Source organism: Rhinolophus sinicus, linkage group LG18 (genome assembly GCF_036562045.2).
Source record: "Rhinolophus sinicus isolate RSC01 linkage group LG18, ASM3656204v1, whole genome shotgun sequence".
Classification (NCBI taxonomy): domain Eukaryota; kingdom Metazoa; phylum Chordata; class Mammalia; order Chiroptera; family Rhinolophidae; genus Rhinolophus; species Rhinolophus sinicus.
The window spans coordinates 8317666-8332884 of record NC_133767.1 but is presented as its reverse complement, the minus strand read 5'-3'; the positions used below and the strand labels follow the sequence as shown (position 1 = coordinate 8332884).

At 48.2% G+C, this 15219-nt stretch overlaps 1 protein-coding gene across 1 annotated transcript in view; it reads right to left on the bottom strand.

Annotated features, from left to right (window-relative positions):
- Positions 1–11271: 11271 nt before the first annotated feature.
- The window catches only part of EMP2 (epithelial membrane protein 2), a 33602-nt gene continuing 29654 nt past the window's right edge, over positions 11272–15219 (bottom strand). Inside the window, exon 5 of the mRNA XM_019719311.2 lies at positions 11272–14837. Coding sequence (XP_019574870.1) covers positions 14650–14837 — 188 coding nt within the window. The 3' untranslated portion in view covers positions 11272–14649. The remainder of the gene's footprint in view (positions 14838–15219) is intronic.

Here is a 15219-nt window from a genome sequence, read left to right as displayed (position 1 = left end):
GGGCACAGTGTGTATGCCCCCCCCCCCACCAGCCCTTCCACACGCGGCCAAGTTTAGCCCTGTAATGGATTCCTGTCCTATCGGGTCAATGGCTCCCTCCCTAAGGCTGTGGGGAGTCCCCATGCAGGGAAAGAGCCCCCTCAATCTGGGGAGTTGAGTAGGGCACTGGCTTGTCCACTGTCCTGGGAAGTGACACGTCTCACACATTGTTCTCACAGAGTATGAATTTGACAAACAGACCCTTGGGTCTGAAAGCCAGCTCCAACACTAACTGTGATTTGGGCAACGTAGTTCATCTCTGCACCTCCTTTTTCTCAATGTGTGAGACAAAGGCAGTGCTGACTCCTACATTTTGTAATAGGCTCCCTCCCTCCCTCCTTCCCTCTTCTCTCCCTCTTTCTTACCTTAACTAATTCTGCTGCATGAGACCAAGAACCCGGTAGATGCAAGGCCTTTGTAAGGAATTAATGAGACAACAAAGTACTGAGGACAAAGCAAGTCCTTAGTAGTAAATGGTAGAAAGCAAAAAATAAAATAAAAAACTTGCGAGGGGACGGGGGAATGAGAAATACCATATTTCCCAGGTAACTGCTAATTTACTAGAGCAAGAGCGTTGGCAGGAGATGGCATGTCACTCAGAGGTGGCCATGGAGATAGAAGAAACTCCTTTCAAAAATCACCACATATATGCACATTCCCAGCATGAAAACAGAGGCAGAGACGGGAGTGATGCAACCACAAGCCAAGGAACACGGGGCTGGAAGAGGCTGGGAGGACCCTCCCCCAGAGACTCTGGAGGGAGCCCGGTCCTGCCAGCATTTTCATGTTGGCCTTCTCGCCTCTAGAACTGTGAGAAAATACATTTGTGTTGTTTTAAGCCACACATTTCGTGGTAAGTTGTTACAGCAGCCCTAGGAAAACGAATGCAGTCACTCTTCACTGGGGACCACGATTTGTTCAAAACAATGACAATGGGCCCCTGGCCAGTGGACCATGGAGGACGGTGGTCCTAGGTGCTCTGGACACACCTGGCTGGGAGGTGGCTTTGCCCACCAATAAGGAAGACGCAAACCTCCTCAGGCACCTCAAGAGGGCTGCCCTCACAGAGATGGGCCCAGCATCGTGAATTCAGATCAAGGCCTTATCTTGAACTGGCCGATGGCAGCTGAAGTGGCAACAGCGCAGAGACAGCCAACATGTTGACACATTACCCATTACCACAAATCCAGTGGAGGGAGTAAAAGAATTAAACAAACAAACCAAAAACATTCCTATAATGCAGACAAATCCAACCAATCCAATCGGTTCCTACCTTTCAGCCTCATGAGATTTGGGGGAGCAGGGAGGATGCAGCTACTTGATTTTTTAATTTCTCCATGTTGATGGGGATCAGAATACGCCACCCCAAAATATGCCATCCAACATAAGGATAATGTTGAGCTGAAGGCAACTGAGAAACAGAAGGCACCGGAAGAGCTCTCCACCGTCCCTCACTCCGCCTAAAATCAGGGCATAAAGTTCTCTTTGTAAGGGTGACATAAATTTGCCTGTATAACAGTGTTCCCCTCTCCAGTACCAGGAAGACCAGAGATGAGTCTGCATAACAAACCCTACTAAACAACCCTTACTTATTGTGCATTTCCTGCTCCCCTTTACACCTTGTATCACCACCTCTGGGAACCCCAAATCCTTGCCCTTTGTTTTGTCAGTTCCCCATAATTGATCACCCCCTTTTCTAAAGTCCTCAGGTCTAACCCCTTCTTTGGGGGTTCACTTATTTTCTCTGAATTCATGTGCATGCAAAAATTTTTAAATTTTTATTGCTTTTTCACCTGTTAATGTGTCTTTTGGCAAATTCACAGAACCTGAGAGGGAAGAAAAGGGTTTCCTTCCCTGCAGTGGGAACTATGGGTGATAGAACTGCACTGGGGTGAAGAACCCCACCTGCTGGGATACAAGCATCCAAACACATCAAAATTACAATAGGTGGGAGGGGGTCTTCACTGATTAGCTGTTTAGATGGGAAAAAGGACAAAACTTCGTTAAAACTCAGTCTGTCACTAGTCAATAAGCAAGCCCTTCCAGACAGACAATGAAATAATCCATACACCTGGATATCAAATCTCTTTGAGAGGAACAATTTCCAATCATTTTACAAGTAGGGCCAGGGGCTTGGGGGTGGACTACCATCTGTCAGTGCCCGTGAAGTAAGAGGAAGCCATCTTTGGAGTGGACCCTGGGTTTTAAACGCCCCACGTGGAGCAGACGAACAGCCCAGCTGAGCCCTACCTAAATTCCTGCTCCACAAAACTGTGAAAATAGCTTATTTTAAGCCACTAAATTTGGGGCTCATGAATGAGGCAGCAACAGCCCCTGGAACGCTAGTAGACTGTTGTCCATGTTAAGAGGTTGGGGGGTTCTCTTGGGAGGAATAGAGAGCCACTGACCATTTCAATCCAAACGGTGACAGGACCAGACTGGAGGGCGGAGGTTGTAACTGCACAAGAACTGCATTTCTTTAGTATGACTTTTCCCTCAAGGCAAACTAGCTCTGTTCAGTCTAACAGAACCAGACTCACTCGCTTTCTTTCAACCAGAACCTTCTACCTTTGCACATACGGCACATCTACTCCCTGAATCACAAAACCCTTTGGACATGAGGTTCTGGTCAGTGTTAAAATATACAGCCTCAGGGCTATTGACCGTGACAAAGATACAATAACCTGCTCCCAAACTAGAGCAAAGTTTCGGCCAAACAAAAACCATCTTGACCTCCGTTATGTTTCAGCCCCGGCCCCCTGAAAGTGGGATGGCCCCACCAACCGCATCCCACGAAACCAGACAGAACGCCACCGCCTGGCTGACCTCAGGACGTCATGCAATGATCACCTGTCTCCCACCCTAGCCCTGACCAATCGGTAGCACCCACGACGCCAATTTCCTTAACTACCCTGATTAATGACCTTCCCCTAGAAAACCCATCCCCTAGAGGCCATTGGGGAGCCAGGTCTTTGAGCGCTAGCTCACCTGTGTCTCTGGGTTTGGCACCAATTCCCTAAATAAACTTTACTTTCTTCGCTGCAAACTCCTGTTCATATCTCATTTGGCTTTGATATGTGCAGACAATTAGGCCAGGAGCAGAAACCACCTTAGGCCTAGAGAAACTGCCCGGCAAGTGCTGAAAAGAAACCATCTTATCTTGGAAGCCATCTTGCCTTACTTCCTCCTTGCTTGTACCTGCTGGCTTGTATTTTTCACACAGGAGCCCATGATCAACGGACCTGAACATTCCCGGACAACGGCACGGGAACCAGGATATGGAGCAAGGGGACACAGCCACACCCCAAACCCTCAGTTGTGATGAACAACGAAAAGCCCCTGAAGCACGGAAGAGGAGAGCGGCCTTACTTACCTCCCCTTAGAAACCTCCATACCCCTCTTGCTCGGGGAGGTTATGGTCTTTTCTAACCCGACCTCCCACTGCTCAAACACGCCAAATAAATTCTAATAGACCAATTTTGGTCTCCCGTGACCCATTCCTCCAGCCGTGCCTAACACAAACGCCTTTAGCTCAGTAAAAAATTTCTTTAGAGAATAGCTGATTTAAAAAAAAAAAAAAAAAAAAAGAGGAAATTTTATTTGACCAGACCAAACCAAAGTGTTTTGGTTTATAATTGAGATTTTAATTGAATATAGAAATGTATACAGTCAAGGTCAACAGCCAAATGGGGAGGGCTTTAGAATGTTTTTGTTTGACCTGCATTCAATGTCACAAATTCATCCCTAAAAGACCTGAATGAACAAACAATTTGGAGAATGGCCACGAGGGTGGCAGTCATGCCTAGTTTCCACATCTCTGAAATTGAATAAACTGCGTTTGGTCCTTTTTGTTGAAGCCAATTTATTGTCACAATACTGTAGTACACCATGGTTCTTTCCTCCCAGACCTCCACACTGATTCTCAGTTGAGTTTGATTCTTTACTTGATTCACAGATTGTAACTAGAATTGCTTTAGAAGTTAGTGGGCTTTCCTAAAGTTAAGAGTCAGAAGCTCTCCCCAACTGTGCTCTGGATTCTAGAGCTTCAGCTCTGCTTAGAAACAAGAGCCCTTGCAGAGGGATATTATGGTCAGGTGAATTGTTCCCTCCTTACTTCCTTCATTCATTCTTTACCCTTTCATCAAATTGGATTTGAATGACTAAAGGTAGTTTGTTTAAGCTGAAAACCCAATGCAAGTGGGAAAAGACTCAAAACTCAGTGAGACTATGGAAGCAACTTACTCTATGTTGCCTGTGATGAAAATGTGGAGCTTTTCTGATGGACTAAGTTGAACGTGGCAAAATGAATAGCATAGAAATAAGTCATGTTACCATCATCACCTCAGCAATTCCCATCTCCCCATGACAGATAAACACAGGTGGAAGCTTTCCAGAACATTGTAGCATCATGCAGACATAAAGAGAGAAACCTTCAGAGTTGTCAAATGGACCAGAACTTAAGCAGTAGGGAGATTTATGGGGGAGACGTGGGGTGGGCCCCAGAACTGGGGCACAGATTAGAGAAAGCTGAGGGGCAAGGAGGTAAAGGGTTAGGGGCTGATGGCGACTTGATAAGATGCAATTACTCGGGGAATAAACGCCAACTGGGTTCCCCATCCCAGCTGCCTGGCAGAGAAACATTGATTCGCCTGCCTCGGGTCACACATCACCGGACACTTTGATGACCTGCCCACCAGCTTGCCCACAGGGAGGGAGAGGTGACTCTCCAAAAGGAATTTGGGGTTTTGTTACTAAAGCAAGGGGCACTGCATATTCGACGGCCAAAGAAAGCAATAAACATCACGTCAACATGATTAATAGGTGTTTTGAAAACCTATAGACCGTAAGAGATAAGCTTTCCCTTCTTTTTAAAATTTATTATTTTTGGCCTAAACAAAGTCAGGTCATTGCACTTTCAAATCACCTGAGTTCAGTGAGACAGGTGGGTTGGGCCATCACCACCTCCTACTTTGTGCTGCCTGGCCAGGTGTACAGGGTTAAATGCCCCATGAAATATCCCCACATGTGATCCACCATCGTTTAGTCCAAATTCCAGGGGAGCTTGTTAAAATGGCAGGTTCCTGTACCTCACCCTTTGAGGGACCCACTCTACAAGCCTGGGGCACAGCCCAGAAATCTGTATTCTCAGCAGAGCGTCCTAGGCAATTCCAAGGGAGCAAATCCCTGGACCCCGCACTTTAAGTAACTCTTTTTCTCCCCCCAGCAAGGTACAAAGATTTTTTTCCATACAATGAAACAAAATTCGAGGCTACCTTTGAAACCAGTTGAGCTGCAGCGAGTTGCTGCCTTTTGCCCACTGGCTCTCTCTGCCTCCTTTTCCAGAAAACCAGCCAAGCAAGATGGAGTCTGGAACTGGAGGCTGAGTCATCCCCCCCCCCCTTAATAGGTACTTTAGTAACTGTGTCAACTCACCCAGAAGCAGGGAGGCGGGAGCTGGCAGGCCACACCTTCTGACTAGCAGAGGCAACTGTGGGAGGCTGGGAGTCCGAAGCTCTAGCTGAAGGGGGCAGACGCTCTTGAACCCTGGCGTGGGCCTCCCATCTATGCCCTGGGAAACGTTCCTGGGCTGGGGCAGGGGCTCGAATGCTGGCTCCACCCTTTCCTGCTCTCCCTGGAGCCTCTCCTCCCTGAAAGCCTCTCTCCAGGTGAGCTCAGTTACCACCTCCTTCAGACTTATTCCCACTGGTTGTGACCTCTGCCCACCCTGGAGCCTTCAGCTGTTCCCTGAACCACCCCTTTGACCTTGACTGTCATTTTTTTTTTAAATTGTGGTAAAAAAAAAATAAAACATATAACATGAAATCGATTGCACAGTCCAGCGTGGTGAAGCACCGTCACTAGGTTGCACAGCAGCTCTCTAGGACCTTCTCACCTTACACGACTGACATTCTGTGCCCAGTGAGCACTTCCCATCGCCCCTCCCCAGCCCCTGGCAACCACCATTCCGCTTCCTGTTTCTACGCATCTGACTACTTTAGATTCCTCATGTAAGAGGGGTCAAGAGGTGGGGACAATGGAAACATCCTTCGACAGGTGAACGGATAACGAAAATGTGGTACGTGTATGCAATTATTCAAGCATAAAAAGTATTATTCAGGCATAAAAAAGGAGGAAATCCTGTTACATGTGACCACATGGATGAACCCGGAGGACACTACGCTAAGAGAAATAAGCTGGTCACAGGAGGTCACATACTGCATGAGTCTATTATGCAATTGTACCTGAGTCACAGCACAGAGCAGAGACAGGCTCTCCACCCACCCAGGCGGCACGTTAGTCACCTGGAGAACCTTAACAACTTCCACACCCGGACCACTGCTCCTCAGATCAACGAAAGGGCAAGCTCTGTGGGATCTGGGCTTCAGAAGCTTCCCAGCATGTGGTGAGGTGGAGAACCCAGGATCTGGAGTCAGAAAATCGAATTTCAGGCTTTGAATCTTCCATTTACTTGGTAGGTGGCCTCGGCCCAATGACTTGACAATAGTAAGGGATTAATAGCCCTCACTGAGCCCTGACTGTATGTCCCCTGTTGTTGCTGCCAAGGCTGTTCCATTTTAAAGGAAGCAGAGGCCCAGAGACATCAAGCAGTTTGCCCAAGGTCACACAGCAGGAAATCACTGGGACCAGATTTGAATGTAGGCAGCCAGCTCAGCAGGATCCTGTCTCTGGAGTCCTAGGGAGCTGTTTCCTCACCATCCGGATGTCACACCTTATTCTCATGTCTAGGGGGCTTTCAGCATCCTTTATTCAGGACAAAAGGCTGACAAAGAGGAAAAGACAGCTTCAGGAAAACACAAACCCAAACCCAACTGAAAGGACAGAGGACAGAGGGTGGTGGCAGCCTTGTCAATACCCCAACCCATCACCAACTCAGGATCCGACTGGGAAGGTGGGTGCCCTCTGGGTGGATGGACTCCCGTCTCTCCCTCACACCCTAACCCACCATTCCTTTCTGGACTAGGCTGTGACATGTCATGGCAGTTTAACTTCCTCTCCGCCCGCACCCCCTCCCCACAAAAACAATCTGTTATTTAAGGTAACCCTGTGCCAAGGTCACGTCACATGTATCCCTTTCCTCGCATGTGTCCAAGCCCCTGGTGAAATTACACTACTGTCCTTCTACAAACACTGAGGTGTTTTTCCAGGACTCATCAGCTCCAAGTCAAGTCGTTGTTTTCCATCTAGTCGGGGAGGGCGCAGCTCAGTGGCCCATGTGGGAATCGAACCGGCGACCTTGGTGTTTTATGAGCACCGCGCTCTAACCAGCTGAGCTAACTGGCCGCCCGGGAGACATTTTTGGTTGTCACGATTCAGGAAGTTTGTGTGCTACTGGCATCTAGTGGGTGAAGGTCAGAAATGCTGCTAAATATCTGACACACACAGAACGGACTCACAGCAGAGAATGATCTGGCCCCAAATGTCATTTGGGCCAATTTGGGCCCGGCATATAATATGGAGCTCTTACAAGGAAAACTTCTTAAAGGAAATATTCATAAGCACTTTTCATAATACAGTTCTTTAAAATGATTTCAAAGTGGTTTTGCACTGAAAATAGATCCTTTTTCTCATGTAAGAACAGTAAATTCTACTCTGACATCCAGTTGCAAACTGTAAGTCTTATCTCAATGTAGTAATATCCTAGAAACTGAAAGCAAGAGTGCAAAAATCACATGGCTGAAAATTAATAAATTGAGCTCAGTGAAAATAGGTACATGGCAATTTTCTGGTTGTAATAGATTAAACTGTAAAGTAATGAGAAATAACTCACATTAGCTTTTATCGTGTGTTGGATTTGGTTAAGTTGGATGTGCAAGAACGTAATCTTTGCCACAGCGCTTTCCAGCTCTGTTGTGCTGCCACACACCACCACTAGGGGGCGGTAGTGTCACTTGCTCTTTCACTTTCTGGCCACTTGGCCTTCCCATGTCCATCAAGCAAATGCAGCAAATGCATGGAAAGAATTTTTGGATACGTAGTTTTTGGAGGGAGGAATAAAAATTCATACACATGTCCAGGTATAAAATACTTCTTGTTCCATGTTTACCTCCAAATATAAAATGAAAACCCGTATGACTTATGCACATAAGTCTGATCCCTTAAAATAGTGGTTTGCCAACTTTTGTGATTATCAGAATAAGCTAAAAGGCTTATAAAATTCAGATTCTGAGTCATGCCCTTAAAGATTTAACAGGTCTAGAATCTGGATTTTCACAAGTATTCCATCTGTGCCCTAAATGGCTCAATTGCTTCACACACGTGTACACACACACACCATCCTCTGTTCTACGGCCTGCACTCACATTCATGGGCTCGATTCTTTGCTCCCATCCTCACCTCGCCCCCCTCATCCTGTTGAGTAATAGGTGCTGAACAAACTCAGGGTGAATGGGAGACAGAATAGACTACCTTCGGAGCTAAGCCTTACCCCCACTTTGCGGATTAGGGCACAGGTTTAAGGAGTCCACACACCCGCCCAAGCCTCTCAGCTCCTAATTGCAGAGTCGGGTTGGAACTGAAGCCCCTGCGTTTGACATCGCAGGCCCCTGCCTCCCAGGGAGGATCTCGTTCGTCACAGAAACAGACCCTGGGTCTGGGTGGGAGCAAGCAAAGCAGTGATCAGAACAGAAAGAGACCAATCAAAGCTCCTGTCCTGGGGCCAGCCTGGTGGTGGCTCAGGCGGTTGGAGCTCCATGCTCCTAACTCCGAAGGCTGCCAGTTTGATTCCCACATGGGCCAGTGAGCTCTCAACCACAAGGCTGCCAGTTCGATTCCTTGACTCCCGCAAGAGATGGTGGGCTGCGCTCCCTGCAACTAGCAACGGCAACTGGACTTGGAGCTGAGCTGCGCCCTCCACTACTAAGATTGAAAGGACAACTTGACTTGGAAAAAAGTCCTGGAAGTACATACACACTGTTCCACAATAAAGTCCTGTTTCCCTTCCCCAATAAAATCTTAAAAAAAAAAAAAATGCTCCTGTCCCAGTCCCATCAGTGAGGAGTCAGAAACCTCAGTTCCTTCAAGCCAGACATGCTCTGTAATTGGCACGCAGACATAACGTCTGCGGCCTGTGGGGCCAGGTTGCACGAGGCCTCCTTCATCCCTTGGAGTCTTGGGACCCTGCAACTCCACTAGCTAGAGTGGGAATTCCGGTCAGGAGGGGGTGAGCACAAGCGTGCTGGGCTTTCTTGGAGGCTGGAAGCACGTGATCACATACCCAGGTGTGGCTAAACCAAAATACATATTTCTAATCTCCTGTTGGGTTGGGAAGCATTACAAGACCAGCGTGAGAGAGGAAACCAGTTCAGAAAGAGACTTGGAAAATCTGACAAGGGAGGAACCAAGCACGTACCTGAATTCCCTTACACTAGTGAGGACGTTTGCACTTTTTAATATTACTTACGTCCTCCCCAAAGGGACCTATATAACAAAGATGAGATTGGAGGGGGCGTCATGGTAGGTGGATGTCCACATTCTAATGAATATGTTACATTACATGACAAAAGGACCTTGCACATGTGGTTAGGAATCTCGAGATGGGAAGATTATCCTGGATTTTCGGGGGTGGAGGGCAGAGTAATCACAGTCCTTTTGACAGGGAGGCAGCGGGCTTTGAAGATGGATTGGGGGCCTGTGTGCCAAAGGATGTGGTGGGCTCTAGGAGCAGGAGAAGGCTGATCTATGCTCCCAAATGGAGGAAATGTTCTTTCACTAGAACCTCCAGAAGGAACCAGCTCAGCCCAGCCCAGTGTTGGGGGTGAAACTCCTTTGAGACTTCTGACCTTTTCTGTCTGAATCAGCTGGCGTCACTGTTGCTTGCAACTAAGAACCCTAATACTAAATTTGGATGCTACAAGCAACAGACGCTCTCATGTGGAATTGGCGGGGGAGAGGGCATCGAGGACCCACCATTCCAGGCTGGGGAGCAGTGGCCCCTGGCACTGCTCTTACAAAACATTTGGTTTACACCAAGGTTTGACAAACTTCCTCCGTAAAAGGCTGGATAAGAAACAATTTAAGCTTAGCAATTATATGGTCTCTGGCAACTACTCAACTCTGCCTTCAAAAGCAGCCAGGAACCATATGCAAATTAGTGGGTGGGACTGTATGCCAATAAAACTTTATGTACAAAGTCAGATGGTGGGCCATAGTTTAACCCTGGTTTAAACTGCCCTCTACTTCATACCAACCGTATACCTGTGGATGTTGTAGCATCAGAAAGTTGTAGGAACACATCAGGATGGCCCCATGCTCAGGTTCTCAGACTCCTCAGTAAGTTCCTACAAGAAAAAGTCAATCTTGGGGCAAAGATCTTCCATCTAATGGCAAAAAACGGGAGAAAACATGGCTTTACTGAGATTCTTTCTGCCTGAAGCCTGCAATCGCAATTGATGGAGAATGCCAAGGATTTGGAGATTTGCAGGGCTGGGCAGGGCAAATCCTAAACCAGGGTTAGAATTTCATTCTTCAGGATAAAATATGTTAGGTCACAAGTAATGGGTGAATGAATGAATGAATGAATGAATGAATGAATGAATGATAGGCTAATTTCCCAAATGGAAGAAATATAAAACAGTCCTCTGAGGTAACCATCATCCATTTGCCACATAAGACCAAAAACACCCCCAGAAACACAAATAATGGACAATGACCCCGGAAGGTTTTAGTTTGCTACTCCTGTGTGGAGACGAGGAAACATGGGTTCCCTGACAGTTTTTACTACCTCTGGCATTCCTTAGGTAAAAAGTAAACATCTCTCTCGTTCTGGCCGAATTTTTCTTTTTTTAGTGGAGTGTGCTGTAAACATAAGCCTTATTTTCACCATCACTCAACCCTTCAAAGCAGAAGTTTTCATTAAGTACAGACTAAAGAACAGGACCGGCTACTTAATTTGCGGGGCCCATTGTGAAATGAAGACGTGGGGCTGTTTGCTGAAATATTAAGAATGTTGAGGCAGTGCTAGCAGATCCTTAACCAGGCGTGGGGCCTTGCGCGTGGGGTCCTGTGCAGCTGGGGGGTTGTGTCCAGGAAGCTGGCCTATTAAAGGGGTAGAGGAAGTAGGAGCCCGTCCCAGCAACAACTGTCAGACGTCAGCTGCTCGCCATCAAAAACACACTGTCCTCCTGATGAGATACGGACTGAGACCCTGCCACTCCACAGGCAGCATTTTACCCTAGACGTTGGGAACATTATACAGGCTGTTGCTCTGGGCAATTTGGTTTTAAACTTTATTTTTCATGTACAGTTTCAGATTATACAAAACATAGAAAATGGACTGTTTTAAAGGCACATTAAGTAGAAAGTATCTAACTACCCTAAAATCACATTTGTCCCCAAACCAAGATTTCAACTTAACCTCTAGGCCTTTCCCTAGCATTTCTCCATCACCACGGCTCCCCCAATATACAAAACTGTTTGACATGCTGTATTGTAAGTAACCTTTCAGCTATTAGCGAGTTTAGTAATTCCCCACCCAGGCAGATTTAAAATGATGCTACAGCTTCCATCTAAGCTACTGTGTTTAGTGTGTTTACAGACGGGCTTGGAGGTCCAGGTGTCCTTGTCAACAGTTAATACAGAGCATAGTAGGACTTAAGCCTGTTGATTACGGACGCAGGCATACAACCTGCAGCAGAGAATGGCGGAGTGGGGGGAGGTCTCCAATTTCCCTGTATCCAGGTATAAATATATACATTCACTCAGAGCAACAAATCAATCTTCCAAACTCGTTTGAACAGAGACCCAAAGTCATTTTAATGCAAATAACAAAACGAGTTAGTCTGTCTCCATCCAGAGCCCCTCAGTGAAAGAATTACAGTACTTTATAAAAATGTTCTAAAATGCGCAAACTACAGCTCCTTCAAACACAGTTGTTACCAGTAATATATTTGGTCCTAATATTTGCTTCTTGGATGTCTCGGCTACTTTTCTGTTTTTGTTCTTGAGTAACTGACGATAAGCACCGAGTGAGGGCTGGTTTCTGCCCACAGGTAAGAAGTTTGGGGATTTTCTCCCTCACGCCATCACCTCGCCCTCCTCCCCAGTGCACGTCCCACCGCAGGGAAAGGCAGCTCTCATGTTTCACGGAACCTTGGCATTGCAGAGGGAAGTGGGCAGTGAATGTGGTACAGTAGTGGCAACGAGCCAGGAAAATCCACGGGGTCCTTTCAGATTCTCACAGACCCCTGAAGTTTTCGGGGAAGGAAATGTATGCATTGCTTGGGGATTAGGCTTACCAGACTTCTGGTTGTGAAACAAAAGGGTTGTTTGTTTCCACTGTGGCCACCAGGAAACTATAGAGACCCACCTGGGCAGAAAGCTGAGGGCACTTTAGACCCACCTTCCTCCAGAGGCTCGTGTAGCATGCTGCAAACCCCAGGGATGTGACCCGGACTCCTACCACACGCCTAGTGGCAGCTTTCCATCAAGGCACGAGGTGGCAATGGGTCCCGTCACTGGCCTGATGTCAGCCTGCACTGTGCTGGTGGCCTCTCCGTGGGGAGGGTCTCCTGTCTCAGAGAGGATGTCTGGGTTTGCTCCCCCGTTTTCAGAGCCTCACACAGTGCCTGGAACACAGTAAGCATGGAGGACTCTGTTGAATATGCACAGATGGGGAATCAATGACTGAATGAGTAGGTGGACAGCTCACCTAGACCTGCCCTAAAGAGGAGTCCGTGGTGGCCCTGAAACTACTCAAAACAGATGCCTTCCCAGCTCCACAAGGATTGGGCCGAGGGCAAATCATCACGCCACTTAGCAGGTCGAGTGCAGAAGCATTTACGTCGCACCCGCGCTGAGACGAGGCGGGCAGGTCCCACACGGGCCCGGCACACCTCCCAGCAGCACGCTCGAAACGGCGGAGGAAAAAGCAGTGAGGCACCAAGAGCTCCTCCACAGGGCGTTTCCCCAGGTCGCCTGCACCGCCACACCCCTATGGTGCACCCCTAAAGACAAGCTCCCCAAAGCCCTATTTCTCAGAACGATCTGCAGCACCGCTCACCCACACCCTGGCACGGCCCCCTCGCCCAGGTGACACTGGTGCCCACTGACGTCAGAATCGTGGTGATCGGGTTCCTTTCACTGCTTCCCCGGCTTTCAAGACCCTGGGGACGCCCCACAGAAGTCAATGTTCTCCGGGTGGAACAGACGACACGGCCCAGGACGTACCAGCTGCACGGGGAGCGAGCGTATTTAGACTGAGCTGAGTGCCTCCAGGACATGTGAGCATAGGCACGCCCCTCCCAGCCCACGGGCCTCCCTTTTCAATCCTAAGTTGCATTCTTTGCTGCCTTCATCACAGTTTGTAATTAGTTTTCCTAACTGGTTTATAATCCATCTCCTCCATTAAACACTGCGCCCCATAAGCACAGAGATTGTCTGAACATGGTATCACTGTGTCTGGTACACACAGAATTCCATAACTTATGCTACTGAGTGAATGAATGAATGAATGGACGAATGAATGAATGGTGGCTGGGGCCCTGAAGGCTCTAGACATGGGGTTAGTAGAGGCCAGCCATTTTAGAGGGCAGGGCAGGAAAAGAAGGCAGAGGCGTTCTGACTTAAGTGTGGGAAGAAAGCTGCGCCCCACCAGGGTGTCTGGCTATCGGGGGTGCGTGGTTGGAACTGGAGTCTGGGTGGTCCAGATGTAAGCAGCTGTGGGAGACAGTGAAGGATTCAGAACTGATGGAGGCCAGGGCTTTGGCCTGCAGTGGGTTTTAGACCCACCTCCCCACCTTGACCTGATGAGACCTTTCACAACTGTGAGAGAGTTCTGCTCCCCGGACCCTGGGGCTACGGTCCCCAACTTTAAGGCACGTCGTAAGCCTTACCAAGGAGCTTGTTAGAAATGCAGGCTGCTGGGCCCCACCCCTGATGACTCAGATTCTGTAGGTCTAGGTGGGAACCAAGAGTCTGCATCTTACAAGAAGCGCTAGGGGCCACAGGTTGAGACACTGCATCAGCGAGAGCTCACATCTGACCCCCAGGTTCTAGATCACCTTTCCTAAGGCAGGCAGGTGACGCTGTCTGCCAATCTGGGCGGCACTTTCTGGACCCTGCCCATTATAGGCAGGTGGGGGCTCTGTCTGGATTACACAGAACACCAGGGGCCATACCTGCTTCTCACATGGAACCTGGCTAACACCTGAGGAGCTTTCATCTCTCACCCCACCTTCCACCATTAACACCGAGAGATTTGGGAAGGGAAGCTGAGAGGAGGGGGGCTTGGCATGGCCCAAACCTAGGGGAAGATGTCCCCCCAGACCAGGCTTTTTCGGTCTCTTGTCATCACATCCCATCCCGGTGGTTAAGAAACACCCTGCTGAGAACTTTTGGATTTGAGCACTGCTGGATTTTTGGCTTTGTCTTGTGGAGCGTTCCGGACGGGCGGGCAGTTCTGAATCCCAGCCTTCAGTCTATTCTCTGATCTCAAGAATGCAAAAACGCTTCTCTTTTTTTTTTTTTCCTTTGGCTTTTAAAGGAAACAATACGTTTGCTAGAAAAACCACACACACAAAAATGACTATATACAAAAACGGTTATCTGAATGTGGATTCTGTACTGCAGCGCGAGTGGCCGAGCTCCCGATGTCTATTTGCGCTTCCTCAGTATCAGGTACATAAGGCCGCTGATGAAGGTGAAGGCGAAGGCCACCCACGCCAGGATGAAGGAGTAGCCGTACGTGCCCTCCAAGGTCTGCGCATAGAGGTGCGCGTTTTGGCGGTGAAGTTCCTCGCGTCGGTCTGTGTAAATGGAAGCTGCTATCACGACGGACAGGCCTGTCAGAAGAAAGCCAAGATGCCAATAAACCACAGACCAGTGTGTCCCAGGTACCTGAGGGGACAATGGCCGGAGCCGAAGACCCACTTCAGCTTTTATTATCATAAGCATTTATTTTAGCCTATTGGAAAGATTGCAACGAATACTTTGCAGCAGAGTATCACTGCCTCTAGTCGCCCTTTTCCTTCCCATTCTTGGTAGCGGAACACTATTTTATTTGGGCAGCTGTGTACCCGGCCCAGAAGATCCATCCTAATTGGTCTAAGCGAGGGGTCAGCCTGACAGTAAGTAGTTTAGGCTTTATGGGTTCGTATGGTTTCTGTCACCAACTACTCAACTCTGCACTTTCCCTTCTTACTACTTTAGATACTGTTAGGTCCA